Source organism: Schistocerca nitens, chromosome 7, assembly GCF_023898315.1.
Source record: "Schistocerca nitens isolate TAMUIC-IGC-003100 chromosome 7, iqSchNite1.1, whole genome shotgun sequence".
Classification (NCBI taxonomy): Eukaryota; Metazoa; Arthropoda; class Insecta; order Orthoptera; family Acrididae; genus Schistocerca; species Schistocerca nitens.
In genome coordinates, this window is record NC_064620.1 from 623,180,838 (window position 1) to 623,206,896 (window position 26,059).

Consider the following 26,059-nt stretch of genomic DNA (forward strand, 5'->3'; position numbering starts at 1 on the left):
CAGCTGACAGCAAGAGGAAACTACAGCCGTTAGTTTCCGGAGGGAAGGGCGATATACTGTACGGTTAAATGATGATGGCATCTTCTTGGGTAAAAAATTCCGGAGATACACTACTGGCCATTAAAATTGCTGCACCACGAAGATGACGTGCTACAGACGCGAAATTTAACCGACACGAAGAAGATGCTGCGATATGCAAATGATTAGCTTTTCAGAGCATTCACACAAGGTTGGCGCCGGTGGCGACACCTACAACGTGCTGACATGAGGAAAGTTTATCGTACACAAACAGCAGTTGACCGGCGTTGTTTGGTGAAACGTTGTTGTGAAGCCTCGGGTAAGGAGGAGAAATGCGTACCATCTCGTTTCCGACTTTGATAAAGGTTGGATTGTACCCTATCGCGATTGAGGATTATCGTATCGCTACATTGTTGCTCGCGTTCGTCGAGATCCAATGACTGTTAGCATAATATGAAATCGGTGGGTTCAGGAGGGTAATACGGAACGCCGTGCTGGATCCCAACGGCCTCGTATCACTAGCAGTCGAGATGACAGCTATCTTATCCGCATGGCTGTAACGGATCGTGCAGCCACGTCTCGATCCCTGAGTCAACAGATGACGACGTTTGCAAGACAACTATCTGCACGAACAGTTCGACGACGTTTGCAGCAGCATGGACTATCAGCTCGGAGACCAAGGCTGCGGTTACCCTTGACGCTGCATCACAGCGATGGTGTACTCAACGACGAACCTGGTTGCACGAATGGCAAAACGTCATTTTTTCGGACGAATCCAGTTTCTGTTTACAACATCATGATGGCCGCATCCGTGTTTGGCGACATCGCAGTGAACACGCATTGGAAGCGTGTATTCGTCATCGCCATGCTGGCGTAACACTTGGCGTGATGGTATGGGGTGCCATTGGTTACACGTCTCGGTCACCTCTTGTTCGCATTGACGGCACTTTGAACAGTGGACGTTACATTTCTGTGGCTCTACGCTTCATTCGATCCCTGCGAAACCCTACTTTCAGCAGGATAATGCACGACCGCATGTTGCAGGTACTGTACGGGCCTATCTGGATACAGATAATGTTCGACTGCTGCCCTGGCGAGCACATTCTCCAGATCTCTCACCAATTGGAAACGTCTGGTCAATGGTGGCCGAGCAACTGGCTCATCATAATACGCCAGTCACTACTCTTGATGAATTGTGTATCGTGTTGAAGCTGCATGGGCAGCTATACCTGTACACGCCATCGAAGCTCTGTTTGACTCAATGCCCTGACGTATCAAGGCCGTTATTACGGCCAGAGGTGGTTGTTCCGGGTACTGATTTCTCAGGATCTATGCACCCAAATTGCGTGAAAATGGAATCACATATCAGTTGTAGTATATTTGTTCAATGAATAGTCGTTTATCATCTGCATTTCTTCTTGGTGTAGCAATTTTAATGGCCAGTAGTGCAAGATGTGGTGTCACTGCCAGACACCACACTTGCACGACGGTTCAATCCCGCGTCCGGCCATCCTGATTTAGGTTTTCCGTGATTTCCCTAAATCACTCCAGGCAAATGCCGGGATGGTTCCTCTGAAAGGGCACGGCCGACTTCCTTCCGCATCCTTCCCTAATCCGATGAGACCGATGACCATGCTGTCTGGTCTCTTTCCCCAAACCAACCAACCAACCACACTTGCTAGGTGGTAGCTTAAATCGGCCGCGGTCCATTAGTACATGTCGGACCCGCGTGTCGCCACTGTGTGATCGCAGACCGAGCACCACCACACGGCAGGTCTCGAGAGACGTACGAGGACTCGCCCCAGTTGTACGACGACGTTGCTAGCGACTATACGGACGAAGCCTTTGCTCTCATTTGCCGAGAGACAGTTAGAATAGCCTTCAGCTAAGTTAATGGCTACGACTTAGCAAGGCGCCAATTGTATCAGTGCATGTATCTTACGAGTCTCATTTGTATAGTCAAGAGAGATGTACCAAAGGAAGCATTAAAAGTTAAGTATATTCCAAAGCTACGTATTTTCTTTATAGCAGTCATAACGTATCCTGTTCCAGACTTGACGCCAGTCGGCATGTGTGTACGCGTGCCTTTCGGCTTCCTTCTCAGTGTGGCGTAGCGAGCTTGTTACGCCACAACACAAGATAGACCACCTTTTATATCTTTGCGCAGGGTCTGTTCAGAAGGATATCGTCATCCGGAAAAAAACCCGCCAATTTACGGATCAGATCGTAGAATATTAGATCCCTTAATCAGGTATGTAGGTTGGAACATTTAAAACAAAAACAAAAAATAGGTTCAGTTTAGGTATAGTGATGATTAGCGAAGTTCGTTGGCAGGTTGAACAGGACTTCCGGTCAAGCGTGTACAGGATTATAAATACAAAATGGAATAGAGGCAACGCACAAGTAGGCCTAATTATGAATATTTAAACAGGAATGCGAGTACACTACTACGACCAGCGTAGTAGCTAAGACAGACACAAACTCAGTATCCATCAGAGTAACACAGGTTTACATGCCACCTAGCTCCGTAGGTGATGAAGAGGTTAAAAGAATGAATGATAACATAAAACAATTTATTTGGATGGTTAATGTACTAGAAAACTTAATTGTGATGGGCGACTGGAACTCGGTCTTAGGAACAGAAGGAAAAATTGTAGGAGACTGTGGACTGGGGGAAAGGATTAAGACGAAACCACTCGGTTGCATTTTGCGCGAAGCATAATGTAATCATCTCTAACGATTGGTTTAAGAATCATGAATGGAGGTTATATACGTGGAAGAGGCTTGTAGTCGTCGCTGGATTTCAGGTTTATTATATAATGGTACAACAGATACTTCGGAATCAAATTTTAAACCATAAGCCATTTCCAGAGGCAGATAAGGACACTGGCCACAATTTATTGGTTATGAACTGTAGATTAAAACTGAAGAAATTGCAAAAAGGTAGGAAATTGAGGAGACGGGAGCTGGATAAAGAGCCAGAGGTCGTTGAAAGAGGGAGCATCAGGCAACTATTGACTGAAACTGGAGAAAGGAACACCGTAAAACGGAATGGGCTACTTTGAGAGGTGAAGCAGCGAAAGAAACAGAGGATCAAATGCGTAAAACGAAGAGCACTAGCAGGAATCCGTGAATGTCACAGGAGATACTGAATTTAATTTATGAAAGGAGGAAATATAAAAATACAGCAAATGAAGCGGGTGAAATACAAACGAGTAAGGAATTCAACTGACAGAGAGTTCAAAATGGCTAAGCAGCAATGGCTCGAGCACAACTGTAAGGATACAGCAGCGTACATAACTAGGGGAAAGATAGATACTGGCCAGACGAAAGTTAAAGAGGCCTCTGTAGCAAAGAGAAACGGCTATATAAACGTCAAGAGCTCAGTTGGAAAATCAGTACTAAGCAATGAATGGAAAGCTGAAAGGTGGAAGGAGTGTAGGGAAATGCTATGGAAGTGAAACGAACGTGATGGCATTATTATAGGAAGACAAGATGACATAGATGTAAATCAGATAGGAGATGTGATACTGCGAGAAGAATCTGACAGAGCTCTGAAAGACATAATTCCAAACAAGGCTGCTGGAATAGAAAACATCCGTTTGAAATACTCATATACTTGGGAGAACCATCCATGGTAAAATTTTTCCATCTGGTGCTCAACATGTGTCAGACAGGGGAAATACCCTCAGACTTTAAGAAGATTTTAATAATTCCAATTCTAAAGAAAACTGGTGGTGACAGTTATGTATATTACCAAACTACAAGTTTAATAAGCACGTTGCAAAATACTGTCACGACTTATTTAAGGGAGAATGGGAAAATTAGTAGAAACCGACCTCTAGGAAGATCAGTTTGGGTTCCTGAGAAATGTAGGAACACGCGAGGTAGTACTGACCTTACGACTTCTCATAGAATGTAGGTTAAGGAAAGGCAAACTTTCGTTTATACCTTTCGTAGATTTTGAGATATATTTTGACAATGCTGACTGGAATACAGTCTTTGAAATTCCTAAGATAGCAAGAGTGAAATACAGGGAGCGAAAGTTTATATACAACTTGGACAGAAACCAGACGACAGTTAAAAGAGTCGAGGGATGTGAAATGGAAGGGAGTGAGAGCAGGATGTTATTCAGTCTGCGCATTGAGCAAGCAGTAAAGGAAACCGAAGAAAACTCTGAGAAGAAATTAAAGTCCAGAGTGAAGAAATAAAAACTCTAAGGTTTGCCGATGACACTGTAATTCTGTCAGAGACAGCAAATGACTTGGACGAGCAGCTGAAGGAATGGACAGTGTCTTGAAGGGATAAGATGATCATTAACAAAAGCAAATCAAGGATAATGGAATGAAGATCAACTGAAACAGGTGAGACTGAGGGAATTAGATGAGGACATGAGAGACACAAAGTAGGAGATACATTTTGTTATTTGGGCAGTAAAATAACTGATGATAACCGAAGCAGGAATGATATGAAACGTGGACTGGCGAAAAAATCGTTTCTGTAGAAGTGGAATTGGTTAATATTGAATATACGAGGGCGGTTCAGAAAGTAACCTCCGATTGGTCACAGTGCGGGTTGTGGGGGGAGTAGCGACGCCATCTGTGCGTTCACGCATTCAACAGGTCAGTCGACATCAAGCTGTGGTCGAGTGAACGTCGTACCTGCGCTAGTTCAGTTTTTGTGGCAGTTTGAAATGTGTGCTGCAATAGAAAACCCCGCCAAATGTGAAGTGCATGCTGTCATTGTTTTTTACAGCCAAATGATATTCTGCAGCAGCTATTCATCGTGAGCTTTGTGCCGTGTACGGACCAAGAGTTATGAGTGAAGGAGTTGTCCGTGAATGGGTACGTTTATTTAAAAGTGGACGAGAAAACGTTCATGATGAAGAGAGGAGTGGTAGACCATCATTGGTGACTGACGAACTCGTTCAGAGAGTTGATGCAAAAGTTCGTGAAAATCGACGTTTCTCAATGTCGTAGTTGTCTACTGGTTTTCCACAGATTTCTAAGACTCTCTTGTACGAGATAGTGACAGCAAGATTGGGTTACCGTAAGTTCTGTGCACGATGGGTGCCCAAAATTCTTACCGACCACCACAAAACTCAAAGAATGGCCTCTGCATTAGACTTTCTGTCACGTTATGAGGACGAAGGAGAACCATTGTTAAACAGAATCGTGACCGGTGACGAAACCTGGATTAAGTACGTGAACCCTGAGACAAAAGAACAATCAAAGATGTGGGCACATTCAAATTCGCCTACCAAACCAAGAAAAGCCTCGCAAGATTTTTCTGCCAGAAAACTAATGGCAACGGTGTTTTGGGATGCCAAAGGGGTGTTGTTGGTTGAATTCATGGAACGTGGTACGACCATTAATCAAGACGTGTACTGTGAAACAATAAAAAAGTTACGACGGGCTATACAGTACAAACGCCGTGGTATGCTGACTTCCGGTATCGTTTTTTTGCACGATAACGCCCGTCCTCACTCTGCTCGCAGAACAACGGCCCTTCTTGAGTCCTTCAAGTGGGACGTTATCAACCATCCACCTTATGGCCCAGACCTGGCGCCAAGTGATTATCACCTCTTCATGCATTTGAAGAAATGGCTCGGGTCACAGCGGTTTGATGACGACGAAGAGCTCAAAGATGTGGTCACAGGCTGGCTCCTGGCACAAGCGGGTGATTTTTATGCAGAAGGAATTTCAAAGCTTGTGAAGAGATATGATAAGTGCCTCAATCGCTATGGAGACTATGTAGAAAAATAGTGCAAAGATGTAGTTGTAAGATGTATATATTAAAATACTTTTATTTAACTTGGTGTATTTTTTTAAATCAACCGGAGGTTACTTTCTGAACGGCCCTCGTAAATACTATGTGCTAGAAAGCTTTTTCTGGACGTACTTCTCTGTAATGAAGCCTTGTGCAGAAGAGAAACGCGGGCGATTAAAAGTTGATACAAGGCATTCGGAATGCAGAGCTACAGAATAATGAAGAAATCAAATGGATTGATCATGTAACCAATGAGGCGGTTCTGAATGGAACTGCTGAGAAAAGAAGTTTCTGGCATAACCTAATTAAAAGCTATGATTGGTTGTTAGGACACATTCTCGGATGTCAAGGGCTCAAGAATGTACTGGAGGCAAGCGTAGCATGGAAAAGTTTTGAAGAGGGACCAGGAGATGAATACAATAAGGATGTTTAAAAGGATGTAGGTTGCAGTAGTTATTGTGGGATGAAGAGGCTTCCACAGGACAGAGTAGCATGGAGTGCCGCATCAAACCAGTCTCTGGACTGAAGAGCATTATTACAACAACAACTACTGAAAAGAGTAAGTATTGTTACAGCAGTTAATCTTGATCTGCACCTTTCTACACAACGAGTAGCAGAGGTACCATGCCTACAGCTCTACTTGGCCGTGGTTTACATCCATTAAAATCCTTGTTTGTCATCAGGAATCAAGAAAATATGATTTACTGACAAGAAAACTTGTTTTTAAATAAAAATTTGGACTTCATGTTCTTCGTACTGGGAACTGTTGAAAGTACAACGTCAAGTTATATATCCGAAATGTTCATTACTGTTCAGAACAAAAGCTTTATTATTTATGTCAGCAAGACGCAAGCAGCAATTTGGCTACAGTGGTCTACAGACTTAATCCTTTCGTTTACATTGTTTTGGTAGAGGTACTGAAAGATTTGCATGGCTGTGCTTGAAAGAAGTGGAAAACATTTTAAATATTTGTTACAAGTAACTGGATGTATTCTGCAGGATGTAAATTTGTGTGTTAAAATAGCAGACACATGTGTAGACTTAAGACAGTAACTTTTCCTCACTGTTCCATTAAGAAGCCCACCTATTTTCTTTCCTGTCAATTCTTTCCTAATCAGTTTTCCACTCACCATCGCAAAAGATTATGTAATGACATGACTGGATAGTCAGAACGTACTGAAAAATTTTTCGCCAGTAAAAATAATTAGTTTTGTGAATCCTATTAAACAATATTAACACTGAACGTTGCTTCCACTACAGTATGTGTCTTTAAATTTATTCCTCCAACTTATTTCAGATTTCAGGCGTAGAAATGTTTTCCATCTGTTAAAATTTGCCTCAGATACATTTCGTTGAAAATGAATTCCGTTGAAACGAGTTGTGCTTAAGCAGCGCTTCATTTTAAGTTCAATGTACCATTGTGTAATTCAGTAGTAATTTAAAGGCATTTACTGCTACTGGATGGATACTTTTAATCTTCATCTGTTTCAGCACCACACGTGGCACCCTCTGCTGCTGAAAATCCAATACTTGCTGTGTCCAATACAAGTGTTTCCCTAAGTTGGATGCCTCCTGAAGACTGCACTGGTCTTAATGGCTACATTTATGGCTACTATTATTCACTGGTTGAGAATAACACAGATGAGATTATTCAACAGGGAACAGTTGCCGAAAACATTCTGAATGTCAACTTCACAAACCTCACACCCAGCAACTGCTATGATGCTTACATTACAGTTGTCGCCTCAGGTGGAACCAGTGACTCACATCAACTGAACATTCCATTCTGTACCAGTAGCACAGGTAAGTGTACTTTTGCTTTAAGTAGTTGTAAGTAACATGAGGTATCATGAAAATGCAATTTACTTGCCATTATAGCGTAATACATGCTTGTCAGTAATCATTCTGTAGCTACTCTTAATTACAAAGAGTTATAGTGTAAAATGACATGATCCAATGGTTTCATAACTTAAGCTTCTGTGGTAAGAGCTATAAAAATTAATTGTTATGGCGAAAATCATAAATTACATTTTGATCAGTGAAATATTAGGCTACTATCTGAGACGTTCGTGTATGGTGTATTCTCCAGGGAATTGATTGTATTGATGGGATGGAAAGTGCATCATAAACAAGTGGATACTATGACAAAGTGTGCTTATCTTTTAAATTTCTGGTTTACGTAACTCAGTTAAAAAAGTTTTATCTAACTGGAGTCATTGGTTCTGTCAGATCTGGTTTGCTGCATCTGAGTGCCTATTTTCAGTATATGAGTTTGTCTGACTTAGAGTCACTGACTATTATGGCGAGAGTAATTGGCGCTTAGACATTTCTTATACGGAATGAAGATTACAAATATGCTTTATATAGTTTTACCTTCATTCCTCCTTCCATTACATTTACCTAATGAGTTCCTTCTTTCTCATTACAAACACTTCACTTTTCTTAAAATATAGCACAAGGCATGATTGTGTTGTTAATGATAGAAACAATCTCTGGAAAGATTTGAAGGATTAAATGGTTAGCACTGTTATTGAATAAAGATACATACATGGATACAGACGTGTTCCTCAACTTGTCACTTACTATTCTGTTCCCTGAGGGAAATGTAGGAGAGTGTAAAATGGAGTTTAATTACTTTTAGTTGTTCAATTCCTCTGATTCTTCTTATTACCTTGAAAAGTGTTGTCAGAACGATATGTAACGTACTCCACCGAAGTAACGGGTATCTTTTCAGTTTTTCGTGTATCTCAGAGGCATAAAATACATAGTATATAATCTTCAAAATAAGCAATTATAAGTAAAAAAGGGGAAATTTTAAAGTGATTTCTGTCAGGATGAAGTCAAATTTACTTTCAATTTCCTATCAATGACATGAAGATAAAGGATGAAGCTCAAACTGGATGGCTGAAGGAAATCCAATGTATTCGTCATAGCAGCATTTCCGTTATTGATTTTTGTAAACCAAGGCGAACCTATATCTGGATGGCCAGATGTGGATTTTAATCCCGTTGCTCCTAAATGTCAGTCAGTTGAGGCCTAACATTGGAACAAGTTTTTAACACAATGCTATAATACTAATTACTAAAGTTTTACAGGCTATAATTTTCTTTGAGAGTTTCACTTATTTTTGGCGTACCTCTGTAGGTACCTTTAGTCACAGACACTCGGTAGCAGTAGCAATTTATTTCTATGAATATTATTGACTAATGTACAGCATAAAATTTAATCTTATCATGAAAGCGCTAATTTACCCACAGAATTATACAAAACTGACCCAGATCTCTTTTCTCTGTAGTACATGGAATAGCCCAGTAACTCAAAGTTATAACTATTCTCTTTCATTATAAGCACTTCAATTTTTCTCGCTTTTTTCTGCAAGCCTTCTGACAGATTATCTTCACTCTCTCTTCTTTCAAATGGTCTGTTAATTATATATTTTCCTCTATACATTTTCTTACGCACTTCTCCTACAGTTCATTAAATTAAGAATTCATGAGCTTCGCAGCATGTTAAAAATATTGTAAGAATATACATCACATGTCAGAAAAACGTTATCAATTGCTGTGAGGAATTCCTGTACACGGTAGAAGGAATATCCCAATAGGAAATGTCTCAACTTCGATTTGAATATTTGGGGTTTATCTCTCAATTGCTTTCAGCGGTACAAGATGATTGTTGAGAACAGAACCTGCTAAATAGAGCTCAAATATCTGTACAGTTCAGGATGCGTTATCCAAGTCTATATCTTTTTAGTGTTCACTGAATGAAGTTCCACTTTCTTTTGAATGAGTCTATATTGCCAATAAGATATCTCATGATAGGAATTTGTGTACAGGAACTGCAGATTTAGAATTCCGAAACACCTAAAGGACGACCTACACGACGTTTGCGAACTGATATTGCCAATATGTCTTATCACCAAATTCTTTGAAAACAGAGTGAAACTAACTGTTGGAGACAGCGGAGGTCAATCTCATGGTGAAATTTCCATCGTTCAGCTTCTGCGTGAGTTCTTGTACGTGGTACTCGAAAGATATTCTTCCAGCTTTTCTCAGTTTTAAGGATTTAAAATACTTGAGTTTACGAACTGTTCGGTAAAGTTTGCTACTTCGAGAGTTCCGTGTCAGAAACTGTGCACTTTGCAATTTATTATAGTCAACCATTAATCTCTTTGCTGAATGCACATTCTGTTGTTATTGGCTACCCTATTGGCTACATCATTTTTATTATAGTCCACGTCTTTCACAATAACATATGTTACTGTATGCACGTTATCTCTTTCACCCTTTTTATAAAGTGGTTTCAGTAAGGAATATTTCAATATGTCAGGAAACTGACCACATCTGAAAGACCCATTGGACAGGTTTCTGCGTTTACAGAAGCAATGTACGATACATTGATCTTCATAGTCTTACTTGAAATTTCGTTATACCCTTGAAGATTCTTAGTCTTTAATGTTGTAGCAACTGATTCTATTTCTTCCTTGGTTGCATGTGATATAGTGGTCTTGGACTACCAGGTACAGTAAGTCTACATACTTACCTGTAGCATAAAATTTTTAATTTAACATGCCGTCTGTTATTAAAGATTTTACAAAACTCTAGAAAGTCGTTAACAGTTTCATTCTCACAAAAGAGAAGTTTAATACACTGAGCACACATTCTACCCTCATACCTCTATTACAATTGATCACATAGCTTTAATTTTTCTCTGGGAGCTTTTTATTCTCTTGGTCTAACGTCTGATGTCTTTCTTCGTCATTTCTGAAACAGCTGAAGAATTACAGTTGATCAATTACCTTTAATTTTTCTCTGAGAGCTTTTTATTCACTTGGTCTAACGTCTGATACCTTTCTTCAGCATCTCACAGAATTGTCTGTAGGAAGAGTTTGTTATAGGGCCTTGACTATCCATCATATTATAACACAGCTCCTGTTTCCTCCTACATAATATTTTAATTTCATTAGTTATCCAAATCGATTGCGTTTTAGCACTGCTTACGTACCTGTATATTTCTCATGGGAAAAATCTTCATAAAAATGATAAAACTCTGAAGAAATATATGCTATTGCCAAAAAAAGTGGAGAAAACGAATTGGACCTTCACAGGTAGACAGTGTATGTGATTTTTTTTTTTTTTACATTACAATACCGATCAGATTTGCATGTAACCTGGCAGTATGAGCCAATTTACGAGTATGACGTTGCCTCACCTCTAGCTTGGATGCTGGGACTGATTCAGTTAGGAAGGGTGTTACAAAGCCATTCTGTCCTCTATTGTGGTAATCTGGCCCATTCCCATCCTAGACGCTCCTTGACATGCTGCACGCTGGGACTGAGATGGAGTCGAAGACTGAGCTTGTCCCACATATGTTTTATGGGGGACTCGTCTAGGAATCTTGCTGGTCATGGGAGTACCTTGACAACATGCAGGAAGTTTACAGAGAAATGTGCCACATGTGGACGAACACTGTCCTCTAGAAAAATGGAACAACGTCGCACTCACACGAGAGGTAACATGTGAGGGCACAGGTTGTTTGTGACGTACTGTTGTGCCATGAGAGTTCCCTCGATCGCTACGAGCCAAGACGATAAGTCACACCTGATGGTTGCAGCACCTTAACGCCAGGAGTACGGTCACAGTGCCTCTCCAACAGACTGGAAGGATGGTCGCTTTCTGCGCGTCATTACCTCATTCGTCATCTGTGGTATTGCAGAACCCCATGTGACGCCATTCATCTGCAGTCCATGGTTCCTGTCGTGGAATCATTTCAGACGCAGATGTGGTCTTAATGGTAGCCTAATTTTCTAGTCGATCCGCTGCTAGTCTCTGTCCAATGGTGTAGGGCGACACACACAAAGTTGGACGTCAGGTGCAGATGTGAAGAGGTTAAGATGCGTCTGGTACATAACACGGCGACCCTCGGATGAGATGGTCACAGCTGGCCGACTGGGATCCTGACAGCGAGGGCGCCTGCCTTCACATCCCCGCTCACTTCAGATTCGCAACGCTGTCACATCTGACGGCCCCGCAGACCTGCATACTGTATGACACGACAAGCCAGCGCACCCGACCTCCTTTTCCTTGCCCTAGTACGGTGGTGAAATTTTGCCTACGAATTTCTTGCTTTCTCGTTGAAGATGACGAGTCAGCTATCGTATTTTTGGGCACTCTGGTATCCGCATAGTTGGCAGGAAACCTCGACACATGTAGACGCAGCCTGCTTTGTCGTCACTTTTCACTTTGTGTGAAAGGTAAAAAAGATGCTCTAAAATGCGTGCGAATCGTACAAAAAATCACAGTGCACAGCGCTACACAACAAGCTGCAACGATGATTATCTGCGAAGCCTACGTTTTTAGTGGATCACCTTATCTTCAGTTGGATTAATAAGGTTCTGAATTGAATTATCTCTCTCGTGTACCTGCCAATAGGCAAATTAGTGATTATATGAAATGTAATGATGCTTGTCCCAGCTGGCTTCGTTGGGGAAGAAACTAGAGATTCTGACTGAAATTCCCTTCGAGAGTCGCTCAAACAACTGACCACCGGCCAGCGTCAACTGCGGCTGCAGCGTCCACCGCGCTGAAAGTTCAGGGGGCAAACAAGCGCCCAGTGTTGTCACTGCGGTGCTGTTCACTGTGCACATTCTTTACCCGTTAATAATTTCAGTCTCTTCAAATGTCTCCGAAAATAATTCTTTCTGTTTTCTCAACTAATTTATCAGACATGGGAAAAAATGCTGATCTTCGGAATCAGTGCCGGCAGGTCACTTTTTGGAATAAATCGGCTAAAACATAAAAGTAGCCTCCGTCACACACCATTAGGTGGCTTGCGGAGTATGATATACATGATGTCGATGTAGTGGTTAATAATACTGGTATATTCTTTCGACTTCCAAGTCACAATTACACATCACATACGAGCGGCTGGTGCTAAAGGACAAGGTTCGTACATACCAGATCTGAGCACACAGAGTGTGCACAATGGATGTTTCTGGTTTATGTAACATGAAACAAGCTAAGGCGTTGAGCTTTAATTTCTTACAGTATCTTTTCTGTCACTTAATATCCCTCTCTTTTTAAAAACTTTTTATTGAAATATTTTTCAATTATCTTCCCGAAACTTTTTGTTAGAAGAAGGAATGAATTAAAACCATTCCGCTCGGATTGCATACCTACTAGGTTCCATTCAGATTATGCTGATAAAATAACTCCATACATGGCGATAATATACAGCAACTCGCTAGACGGAAGATCCGTACCTAAAGACTGGAAAGTTGCACAGTTTGCACTGATATTCAAGAAAGGAGGTAGGCGTAATTCGCCGAATTACAAATCCATATCGCTGACGTCGATTTGCAAGTAGAAGTTTGAAAAATGTGCTGTTTTTGAACATTATGAATTACCTCAGAGACACCGGTCTATCGACACATTGTCAGCACGGATTCATAAAATATCGTTCTTATGAAACACAGCTAGCACTTTATTCACACGAAGCAATGAGTGCTATCGACAAGGGATCTCAAACTGATTCCATATTTCTACATTTCCAGAATGTTTTTGACACCATTCCTCACAAGAGACCACTAATCAAATTACATGCCCATGGAGTCTGTTATGTGACTCAGTTCCTGATTTCTGATTTCCTCTCAGAAAGGTCACACTTCGTAGTAATCAATGGAAACAAATGAAATATCTAGCGTTTCCCTAGAAAATATGATAGCCCCTCTGCTCTTCCTAATGATATGGGAGAATATGTTAAATGTGAGAGGTCATTCACATGAATACTGAAATCAACCCGTTAAATTTCTGTACATGATAAATCACACAAATATTATAAATGTCAATTCAACTAAATACCGAGGAACTACAATCACAATCAACTTAAATGGGATCGATTACACAGATAAAGCTGTGGGCAAGAGTGCATTTTATTGGCAGAATAGTTACAAGATGCAATAAGTCTACTAAATATATTGTCCACACTACATACGTCCGGCATATGCTACGGTACTGCTGTGCAGAATGCGATTCTCACCAAATAGGATCGACAGAGGAGATCGAAAAACTCCAAATCAGGGCAGCTCTCGAGAAAAATGCGAAAGAGTGTCACGCATATCATATGAGAGTTGGGTGCCAATGATTTATCACAAAGGTGATTTTCGTTGGGACGAGGGCATATCACGACATTTAAATAACCAAATTTCTCCTCTGAATGCAATAATATTTTACTGACGCCAACCTACGTAGGGAGAAACGATCATGGCAATAAAATAATAGAAATCAGAGCTCTTACAGAAATATTTATCTGTTCACTTTTCGGATGTGCTGTTCGAGAGTGGATCTGTACAGAGATAGCCTCAAGTTGGTTCGATGAACCCTCTACCAGAAACTTAGCTGTGAATTGCAGAGTAGTCACGTAGCTGTAGATGTGGCCCCTATGTCTGATAATTTACTACAGTTTAGAAATCTGCAATGTATATGTACAGGTTGTCTGTACTGTGACACGACAGAGCCCTTACAATTGGGGTGTATGGCCGTTAACTTGTAGTGGTCGTGATGTAGAGTGCTCAGAAATAGAAAGAAACTTGTTAGATTCGAAACATTTAGCAGGATTATATTATTTTCACACATTCGCGTTCTTTTTTTATTTTATTCTCCTCTTCCAGCTCCTGAACGAGTGCAGTCACTCAGTGTGTACAAGAGGGGTCGCAGAATGGTTGGCTTGAGGTGGTCTCCACCACTCAACACGTACGGGGATATTGAATACTTCACTATCACGTACAGTATAGAAGACAGTGGCCGTAACAGGAAACTTATAACGGAACCGAAACGTTGTGGTGCTTGGACCGATCTGTATTGTTATACTGTTTCTGGTCTCTCACCAGGAAGGAAATACCACTTTGAGGTAAGAAGAATGTGTACCATTGCCGTATAATTCACCCAAGAGCACGTTTGTCTTTAAGATATTTTGCCAAAACATCTTTATTAAATTGCTCAAAACTACTTTAACGCATGTTTTCTTCTTTCGTCTATGAATTATACCTGTCGCTCTAGGTACAAATAGTGAACTAAATTGCGCCGCTGATAATACAAAATTTATGGCTGGAAATCTATAGCATATTGATCTTGACCCTGTAATACACTTCTAAAATTAGTCTGCAGGTTGAGATCAGCATATGTGAAATTTATAATATACAACAGAGCTTTACAAGCTGTATGCCGGGTAGCAGCATCAACGGTGTCACGATCATTGGAAAGTATTTGAAATCAGATCGGGACAAAAGTTTTAAATTGTAAATTACATTAAGAACGGGGATCTCAAGTCAAGACTTTTCCTTCAGATATGTGACGAGCTAGGAACACAATATTATTACCCCCTTCTTCAAACAGAAGTCCTCTGTGACTCCAGATGGAGAATACTTACTCGTGTCTACTAAATTAAGGGTGCAACACTTCATTTATTTGAGGAAGAAGACAAAACGGAGTTTGCGGATCCATTAAAAGGCGAGCTTCGTAGCACAAACCTAGCTTCCATTTCTGATTTATTTGAAATAATAAACAAGACAAATGCTAGTCCACAAGGCCACCACAGACAAAATTGCAGCCTTACAAGATAAAGTCGAGGTATGGTTGGCTGAAAAAAAAATCCTTTCACGTAGCCGAGTACTTTAGTAGTTTAACTTATTGGAAAAAGAAGGAGTTGACAGATGTGAAGAACAACAGCACTTTAAAATTTGAATTCCAGGAACCTGATTTATACAACTTCTGGATTTCCCTTCAGCAAGATTACCCTCACCTAAGTAAAGGATCATTGGTCATTTTGCTGCTCCTTTATACAGTACGTTCGTGTGAAAGTATATTTTTTGTCATGAGAAATATAAAAACAATGAAATGTGGAAGTCTGGGAAAGTTATTCATGTGAATTTTCCCCACTACCGTGATAATATAAAAGAGATTCGTAATTCTCGTCAAGCTCACGCAAGTCAATAAATTTGTAAAAGTATAGAAAAATTTTATATCTATGAAAAGCTGTTTAATGTATAATTAAACTGTACTTAGAAATGAAATATTTCTTTAAAATATCACTTACTAAAACAGAATATCTTCTATTAATGTTAGTGAAAAGCTTTCCCGTGGTACTGTGTGAGTGAGAAGGATGTCACCATGTGGAGTAGTTTCGAAACGTCTGATCTATAGGACAGACTTTTAAGAGAGTATCATAATGTTCTAGGTGTTTAATGGTGTATGTTTCTCGTTTCACCAGTATGCATTTCAATATAAAGGATCCTGTTTGCAGAAATTAATAATTTGTTAAGGTAATACTAGGTGGGGCAAATAAAAGCGGCCTGGAGAACAAAGTTCCAGGATACAAGGAAACAATGTAGGAGAAAGGAAATAAAGTGCTAACCTGACTGTAGCAGGTGTTGAAAATGACAACCATTCATCTCTTGGCACTTTTGGGCCCTGGGATGCAAGTTGCTGAAGGCGGATGGAAGCTGCACTGCTGGAATTGCTGCGGTCTCATCCCAAATGTTCTGCTGGAGTTCTTGAAGACTGTGGGGGTTGTGGCGGTTCACCCCCCCCCCCCCCCCCCCCCCCACCCACACAGAGTAGTCGCACACTGACAGATGGGGTGACCTGGGTGGCCATCTGGGGCCGCGAACAGACTGACCTCTGCTGACAACTCTGTCAGGCGTGAGGATTGTGTAAACGTGATTCGAGGTCCAGTCGGCTGTATGGGCAGTTGCTCCAACTTGTAGGAAGCTGCTCGCTCTCAACATCTGCTACAGTCAGGTTGCTACTGCATTTCCTTTCCTCTGATGTGTTTCTTTCTACTCTGGAACTCTCTTCTCTGGACCACGCCCTGTATTAGCAAACGAGGCATTTGAGCTGATTGAATATTATGTACAAGTTAGTATTCCTATATTGATTACATATGTTTACCACAATTTTTGAGTATCGACACATTAAAAAACAAGAAATAGACATATCTACAGCACACAAATGATACATATTTGTCAAAATGTAATACAGAATAAAGGTTTCCATACTGGAAGAGATTACAATTCTTTCATAATCAACAGTCCGACAGTACAATGAGTAACTGTGCCATCACGTTTTTCTACTTGTATTACATTGTGGGCTGTGAAGTGACCTTAGAGGGGGGGGATCGCTATCACTTTGCTGCAGCAAATCACTTGGAGGTTCTAGCAAGTAGTTTTATACGTACATTTTGACACTCATAACCCAGCTCTATTGATTTACTGAAATACAAATTCTCAGTCATCCAATATGTGTACTGTTCTAAACACTAATGTCTTTCAATTTGCAAGACTTTGCTAAATGCTATCTTAGTTCCTGTAAACATAACGCTGTACACTGCATCAAGTCAAATGAATTTGCAACATATTACGTTACATTCACCTCAAAACAAAACACAGTTGTGCCACTGGGCCACCGATATTATGAAGACGGTTGAGATTTTCTGACTTTACAATATACCACATCTTCAAACATGCAGACTTGGATTCATCTCCCAACAAAAAAGACTGTTGTCCAAATCATATTTCTGATAGCTATAATAAAATGGTTGAAAAATTACAGCTCCAGTAGAAATAGACTTCTGTAGGAAAAATGACTGTGTTTGTATTTGTATGAAGCCATCGTGAGTTCACATAATGTATATGCTTCATTAAATGAACAGAAACAAATATCGAATATTTTGTTCTTAAGAGAGAAATAGGCAATTCATATCACTTGATGATGGCACGATGTCACTCACGTTATTCATTGAAGATCTCATATAACTCATGTCACTGTTTTCTGTTAGCCAGTTGCATTTCAAATCTGGATTATCACACCAGTTGTAATAGTTTGTTTGTCTGTCATACAGTAAAATTCATTAGAGATGAAGTACTGATATGCTGAGCTCATATGTGTGGAAGCCTTGAGGTTTATACATTGATAGCGACCGGGCCAAATACCTCACGAAAAAGCATCAAACGAAAAAACTACAAAGAACGAAACTCGTCTAGCTTGAAGGGGGAAACCAGATGGCGCTATGGTTGGCCCGCTAGATGGCGCTGCCATGGGTCACACGGATATTAACTGCGTTTTTTTTAAAATAGGAATCCCCATTTTTATTACATATTCGTGTAGTACGTAAAGAAATATGAATGTTTTAGGTGGACCACTTTTTTCGCTTTGTGACAGATGGCGCTGCAATAGTCACAAACGTATAAGTACGTGGTATCACGTAACATTCCGCCAGTGTGAAAGATATTTGCTTCGTGATACATTACCCGTGTTAAAATGGACCGTTGACCAATTGCCGAAAAGGTCTAAATCGTGTTGATGTATGGCTATTGTGATCAAAATGCCCAACGGGCATGTGCTATGTATGCTGCTCGGTATCCTGGACGACATCATCCAAGTGTACGGACCATTCGCCGGATAGTTACGTTATTTAAGGAAACAGGAAGTGTTCAGCCACATGTGAAACGTCAACCACGACCTGCAACAAATGATGATGCTCAAGTAGTTGTTTTAGCTGCTGTCGCGGCTAATCCGAACATCAGTAGCAGACAATTTGCGCGAGAATCGGGAATCTCAAAAACGTCGGTGTTGAGAATGCTACATCGACATCGATTGCGCCCGTACCATATTTCTATGCACCAGGAATTGCATGGCGACGACTTTGAACGTCGTGTACAGTTCTGCCACTGGGCACAACAGAAATTACGGGACGATGACAGATTTTTTGCACGCGTTCTATTTAGCGACGAAATCATTCACCAACAGCGGTAACGTAAACCGGCATAATATGCACTATTGGGCAACGGAAAATCTACCATGGCCGCGACAAGTGGAACATCAGCGACCTTGGCGGGTTAATGTATGGTGCGACATTATGGGAGGAAGGATAATTGGCCCCCATTTTATCGATGGCAATCTAAATGGTGCAATCTATGCTGATTTTGGTTCAAATGGTTCAAATGGCTCTGAGCACTATGGGACTCAACTGCTGAGGTCATTAGTCCCCTAGAACTTAGAACTAGTTAAACCTAACTAACCTAAGGACATCACACACATCCATGCCCGAGGCAGGATTCGAACCTGCGACCGTAGCGGCCTTGCGGTTCCAGACTGCAGCGCCTTTAACCGCACGGCCACTTCGGCCGGCTATGCTGATTTTCTACGTAATGTTCTACTGATGTTACTACAAGATGTTTCACTGCATGACAGAATGGCGATGTACTTCCAACTTGATGGATGTCCAGCACATAGCTCGCGTGCGGTTGAAGTGGTATTGAATAGCATATTTCATGACAGGTGGATTGGTCGTCGAAGCACCATACCATGGCCCGCACTTTCACCGGATCTGACGTCAACGGATTTCTTTCTGTGGGGAAAGTTGAAGGTTATTTGCTATCGTGATCCACCGACAACGACTGACCACATGCGTCAGCGCATTGCCAATGCGTGTGTAACATTATGGAAGGCGAAATACTCGCTGTTGAGAGGAATGTCGTTACACGTATTGCCATATGCATTGAAGTTGACGGACATCATTTAATGCATTTATTGCATTAATGTGGTATTTACAGGTAATCACGCTGTAACAGCATGCGTTCTCAGAAGTGACAAGTTCACAAAGGTAGATGTATCACACTGGAACAACCGAAACAAAATGCTCAAACGTACCTACGTTCTGTATTTTAATTTAAGAAACCTCCCTGTTACCAACTGTTCGTCTAAAATTGTGAGTCATATGTTTGTGACTATTACAGCGACATCTTTCACAAAGCGAAAAAAGTCGTCCAACTAAAACATTCATATTTCTTTACGTACTACACGAATATGTAATAAAAATGGGGGTTCCTATTTTTAAAAAACGCAGTTAATATCCGTGTGACCCATGGCAGCGCCATCTAGCGGGCCAACCATAGCGCCATCTGGTTTCCCCCCATGCAAAGGGCCCTGGTTGGATTCCTGGCCGGGTTGGAGATTTTCCCCGCGCAAGTCGCCCAATGTGGCATTGACTGAAATAAAACGTGGACATGGCGGCCGAACTACCCCGGAAGGGGCCTCCCAGCAATACGCTCATTTCATTTTATTTCAATACGTTAGTGTTCTATGGTACAGAATGGAACTCATATTAAAGCGATTTCGTACTTAAATACACAGTCTGATCAACTTATTACTGTGTGTAATTCTTTTCACTCTCTAATTATTTTGTAGTAATACATAGAACACTTAGAAATCGTTTTCAGATGAGTCTTACAAACTCTATTCTGTATGTCTTTAGTTTCTGTTGGAATTAGTGTAGAAAAACCTCCTTTATAGTGCTGAGTTTGAATGTGTGTGTGTGGGGGGGGGGGGAGGGGGGGGGGGGAATGAGAGAGTGAGAGAGAGAAAAATCGAGAGAGAGAGAGAGACAGACAGAGAGAGAGAGTGAGAAAGGAAGATAGTGAGTGTGTGTGTGTGCCTCCCCCACAACTAACAAATTTCAAATTTTAGAGGTAATATTTACGATGATAAAATTTTCCAACACAACATGAAGTTGAAGCTTTTATTCTATTTAGGTCCAGGCTCGTAACAAAGAAGTAAACATCGATGGAGAACCTGCTGGAGTGGAAGCCGTCACATTAGAAGGGGGTATGACTGTTTATTACTGCAGTACTGCAATACCTTTACTACTAATTATGATAATGTTACTAATCGTAGAAATATGCTAGGACCCTCTACTGTAGAACACATATTTGAAAAGTGGTGAAACATTCTGCTATTGTTTGTATTATGTTTCTTCTATTATATGAAAGCGCCGAGAATAACCTGGTTAACACAGACAATACCTGCATAAGTTATTCAAATCAGCATAATTTTCTGTCCATAATTTGTCTAGTGCTGTTTTGTAAACCAGCATCAGTTTTCGCTTCTGTTCCTGTACATCACAAACGCCTTTATGATATGCCAACAAATTACTTTTTGAACACAGATGAATTGTACCAAAACCCAATTTGAGGTAATCTGTCACTTATTTAAACACTGTTAAGCATCTACATCTCCATCTACATACATATTCTACAGACCAAAGTGATATGCATGATGGAGGGTACTACAGTTGTACCACATAAGAGAGCGTCTTCGTTTTTCATTTGTGTATCGGTTGCAGAGGCAATAATTTTTTATGCAACTGTTCTTCTTCTAAGATGTACATACAGGAAAAAAGCCCTTCATGTCAAACAAATATAAATGCCACGAATTAGTACTGAACACAAAGCTAATGACTTACGAACACTCCTGCACCATTATTACAATATCCATTTCTCACCAATTTCCGTTTAGCAGGTAAAACTTTAATAACAGTTATCTTCATTTTTTATGAAGAAGGAGTAGTAGCTAATGAAAACATTATGTATTAATAAAGCAAAGAATATGAGAGCACGGTATGATCATTAATTTGATTAATAAACAAATTGCACAGTCATCTTCCTCTTATTGCTGAAGATACTACACTATACAGGGTGATTGAAAACTAACTGTACACACTTCGTGGGCGTAATGTATGCATAGAAATAGTAGTAAAATGTTAAACAAAATTTTGTCTGAAATTGCTTTGTTTCCGAGTTATAATGTCATTTGTAGTAGGCGGCACATCATGGCTGAGTACAGGCTTTTGGCATATCGTGTTCACCTGCATATTGAGTGATGTTGGTTTGTACGCCCTTCTACACTGCTCAGTTAATTCTGGCACGTAAAGCATTTATTTACGTGACTTTGGTTTGGTCCGTTGTACTCTATGACACTATTTTACTATTGCAGCACCAGACATGTTATGCACATTCATTCTGTCGGCAGTTTATAGAACGCAATCGTTGCCCACTATGGAGCACTCGAACGGCCAATATACATATGCACCTGTACATATGCACCTGCTTTACGGGTCAGCAGAAGGCAAGGCGTGAGCAGCAGTACGATGGTGCATGGAAATGTTTCCAAACAGCAGAGTACCAAACCAACACACTTTCACGGCTGTGGACAGGCGTTTAAGGGAATATGGAGTTCGTGGTCGGCACGGATGCAGGGGGCGCTGAGAATATCCTGGAAATGTTAGATGAAGATTACACCATAGACACCTGCCGTGTAAGTGCCACTGTACGGGTTCCTCGATCAACTGTTTGACACCTGCTTCGGAGACAGCAATTCCACTCGTTTCACCTGCTGGAGGTACAGTAGCTGACATTTGAGGACCATATAGATGTCGGTATTTCTGTCAGTGGCTACTCGACCGCCGTGCCACTGACCGTCTGTTCGGTGGTCACGTACTGTTTATGGACAAGAGCCTCATTATCTGTGAGGGGAGTGTGAACGCTCATACCATGCACCAGTGGGCATATAAGAATCTTCGCGTAATTACAGTAAGAGGCTATGAACATCATTTTGCGCTGGACGTTTGGTGTGGTATAGTCGACAATCAGCTACTCGTACCACATATCCTTCCGCTGCGTGTGAATGGCAGAGTATATCGGCAGTTTTTTGGAACACGAATTGTTTGGCCTGCTTCACGATGTGGCACTCGTTACACAACAAAGTCATGGTTCATGCACGACTGTGCCCATGCACACTGCAGCTGGAATACAAGAGAGGTTGCTTGTCCTGATAACTGGGTAGTTCGTGCAGGACGAGTTACTTGGCCCACCAGATCTCCGGCCGGCCCTTAGCCCTGTGGAAGTCTATGGGGCTGTCTCAAGAAGTTCTTGTACGGTGTTGCAATTGAGAATGTGGCACAAGTAGAACAGCGAAATGGCAATGGCTGTAGAACCGTGCAGAATGAGATGAACGGAGCCTGCAATATTTCGAGAGCGGTGACACGTCGAGCACGTCACTGCCTTCACCAACATGTAAAATGTTTTGAACATACTCTGGGGTAAACGTACAATACCTAGTTGTGTTGAATTTCTGGTCCCTTCTTCTCGTTGCTTCCTGAGAAGAATTAATTTCGTGTTGTTTGTGTTGCCCTTGTGGTATCTTCTCTACTACATAAAAGTGCAATTTCAGATAAAACTTTATTTAATATTTTACCCTTATTTTGGTGCACACATAACACCCACGAAGTGTGTACAGTTATTTCTGAATCACTGTGTATATTCTGCAATCGATCATATTCAGGCTAAGTGATCATCAAGTTCTGCGCTGATGTTTCTTTCGTGGCAGTACCGCAGTTTCTCGTGTTTTTATATTCATGTTCCTACAGGCTTTGTGTTAAAAGTGTTACCTTACAATCTCTTGAAAAAAATCAAGAAAACGAAAAATGAAAAACGCTTCACACCTCACCATCGCATATGTAGGATCTCTTTGCGCATTTCCTCCATGGTATATTTCTTTGTCCACTGGGGTGGGCTGGGTGCGCAATTGTGTCTGTGCTCCTGGAGCGTGGTGTTTGTTGATCGACATTGCCAGCTGACTCGGCACGAGCGGAATTTGGAGAACACTCAAGCACGAGCCAGCCGCTTTAACTCACACACAAGCAGACATACGCATGATGCTACAGCCCTGCTGGCTGTATTTATCGCAACGGTAGAGAGGGAGCCCACTCGACCCGTGTCGGCAGACTGTTGACGTCTGACCCCCACTGTGGCTTGGGACAGACTGATATTCGTTTTCGATGCCACCGCTTTAGTTTCCTCACATATAATCCAATCTGACCTAGCGCATCTGATGTTTTGAAGACGGCTGATAATCTCTTATCTTGTTCTTCGTTCCCATCTCGTTCTTGTTTAACTCTTCTTTGGGGTAACCATCCATTATTTCTTGTTCACATTCCCTTTGCAGTTTTTTGACCATTTACTAACATCAGCATTATTCATCCGAGCAATATCTTTTTTGAATATCGCCTCAAAATCTATGTAGCTTCCTAATGTTGTACCCATGTGTGTTATCCGCCTGTCTGTTCCTTGATACAACACTGGTCTTTTCCTGTTTCACTCTTCTTTGGGGTAACGATCTATTAATCTATTACCTCCTGTTCACATTCCCTTGGCAGATTTTTTTTTTTTTTTTTTTTTTTTTTTTTTTTTTTTTTGCGATTTACAAACTTCAGCATTCCAGAATGAGATTTTCACTCTGCAGCGGAGTGTGCACTGATATGAAACTTCCTGGGCAGATTAAAACTGCGTGCCGGACCGAGACTGCAACTCTGGACCTTTGCCTTTGGCGGGCAAGTGCTCTACCAACTTTTTTTTTTTATTGTATCGATAACTTCAGCAGACAGCGGTATGGCGTTTTAAAAAATGTAGCAGTGAATGTACCCAAACTCGCGACGTCTTATCAACAGTGCGCGACGCTTAACGTTACGCAACTTTTTTTTTTTTTTTTTATTCATACCGCATGCCGGTAGTTGCCACACGTTTGCACAAAACGCAAGGGCTCGTCCGGGATGAACCCGGGACCTCCTGCACCCGAAGCAGGAATCGTACTCCTAGACCAACTTTTTTTTTTATTTATCATAGATATATGAACCTCTCATCAGCCCAACTTTTTTTTATTTTTTTTGTTTCTTTTTGCTGGGAATCGAACCCAGGCCCCTAAGGACGGCAGTCACTCACGCTGACCAATTCTTTTTTCTTTTTTTTCTATTTTTTTGTTTTTTATGTTTTTTTAACTTGCGAGCGGGGCAGCCAGGTGGCGGCAAGGAGGGCAGGGGTCAATTAGTCCGAGGCCTGGCCACGGTGCCGCCCTCATACCCGTCACCACTCACATTGATTGTAAAGGATCATCGATTTTTTTTATTTTATATTTTTTATTTTTTTTGAGAATCAATAGGGGATTGGAGCCAGTTCATTCGGTTGATACATAAACGGGTGAAGGTTTTAGAGCTTGACCAGTTATCCAATACCTGTTCTATTGAATGCAATATGGAGCATATTACCGTACTTGCGACGGTGATCCGCGTAGTGTCTAATTTTAATATATTCAGAAGAGAAACTCGCTGTAATCGTCGCCCGTCAGCCGATTGACTTGCATAATGGCCCAACAGCCACATGACGGCTTTATTTTTAGTTGGCGGAAAATATTTGACGTCCGGTCTGTGCAGTAAGTTCATGTCTATGTTATTTTCAGAAGTCCCAGTTATAAGGGCGACTTTTTGACGAACCCATTGCAAGTATATCTGTGGGGAACAGTATCCACTTGGTGACAATCTGGACAATGGGCTGTGTCGCTTACCCCAATCGCATGCAGGCGCTCATTTGTGCTGATAATGTTGTTGACCGTTTTGTCCCACGTCGACCTGACCAAGGACGCAAGTACACTGCTGCTGATGTTCGCCCACAGAACATGCCAGTTGACACCAGTATGCTTTTGTTCGATTTTGTTCTTACCCTCATATTGTTTCCTGTGCTCCAGAATGTCCTTGGCAGTTAAGGGTCGATGTTGGGGAAGGACCTCGCTCAAGTAGCTCTTTTCCAGATAATATCTGCGGATGTGGGAGAGCTGGTAGTCGATCGTCTGCACATTGATCGGCGGTTCTACGCTTTTCGGCGCGACTGCCTCAAACAACTTTGCCGTAAGGGTGTCAGAGTAGCTTTGGATTAAGGATGTCATCCGTTTAATGTACAAAGCCATTGCTTTGGCGTTCAGATCGGTCAGACCCATACCGCCATGCAGAGGGTCGAGGGTCACAGTCTTCACGTCAATTCGAAATATTTCCCCCCGCCACAGAAAATTGGTCAATTTGCTCATTATCTGTTAGGCTATGACAGTGGGGATTGGAAAGACCTGTGCCACATAATATGCCCGCGACAGGATACATTTATTTATAAATTTAACCCTCTGAATTTGGTCCATGCTGCGATAGACGTTATCTATTAAAGCACCCTTGACTTTGAGTGAGACATCCCGCCAATTCGCCGTTATCATCCTTTGTGGGGGGACCGTCAGTATAGTCCCAAGAGATTTGTGTTCCATAACATGGTTAGCCCATTCTAGGCCGACATCGTCAAGTCCCCTGATACGTATAAATTTTCTTTTAGTTTAATTCATTTTTGCGCCAGAAGCGGAACAATAGCTTCTGAGGTCTGCCTCCAGTTGAATCACATCTTCCCTGTTCCTCACGACGATGCCGACATCATCAGCATATGCCCCCAACTGCAGTTTTCTTCCCGGCGATCGTTATCCCCGTCATGTGCTCTTGTACTAGCCGCAGCAATTGTTCTAGACAAAGAGCAACATGGAGACGGGGCTTCCTTGGGGTACACCCCTTGCGATGG

At 41.4% G+C, this 26,059-nt stretch overlaps 1 protein-coding gene across 2 annotated transcripts in view; it reads left to right on the plus strand.

Moving 5' to 3' along the window:
• LOC126195831 (uncharacterized) overlaps positions 1–26,059 on the plus strand; it is a 672,121-nt gene that overhangs the window by 580,987 nt on the left and 65,075 nt on the right. The window contains exons 20-22 of one of the 2 annotated variants that reach the window (XM_049934505.1): positions 7,279–7,590; positions 14,456–14,694; positions 20,375–20,447. In XM_049934505.1, the coding sequence (XP_049790462.1) occupies positions 7,279–7,590; positions 14,456–14,694; positions 20,375–20,447 (624 nt within the window). The remainder of the gene's footprint in view (positions 1–7,278; positions 7,591–14,455; positions 14,695–20,374; positions 20,448–26,059) is intronic. The other variant, XM_049934506.1, reaches the window with a different exon arrangement.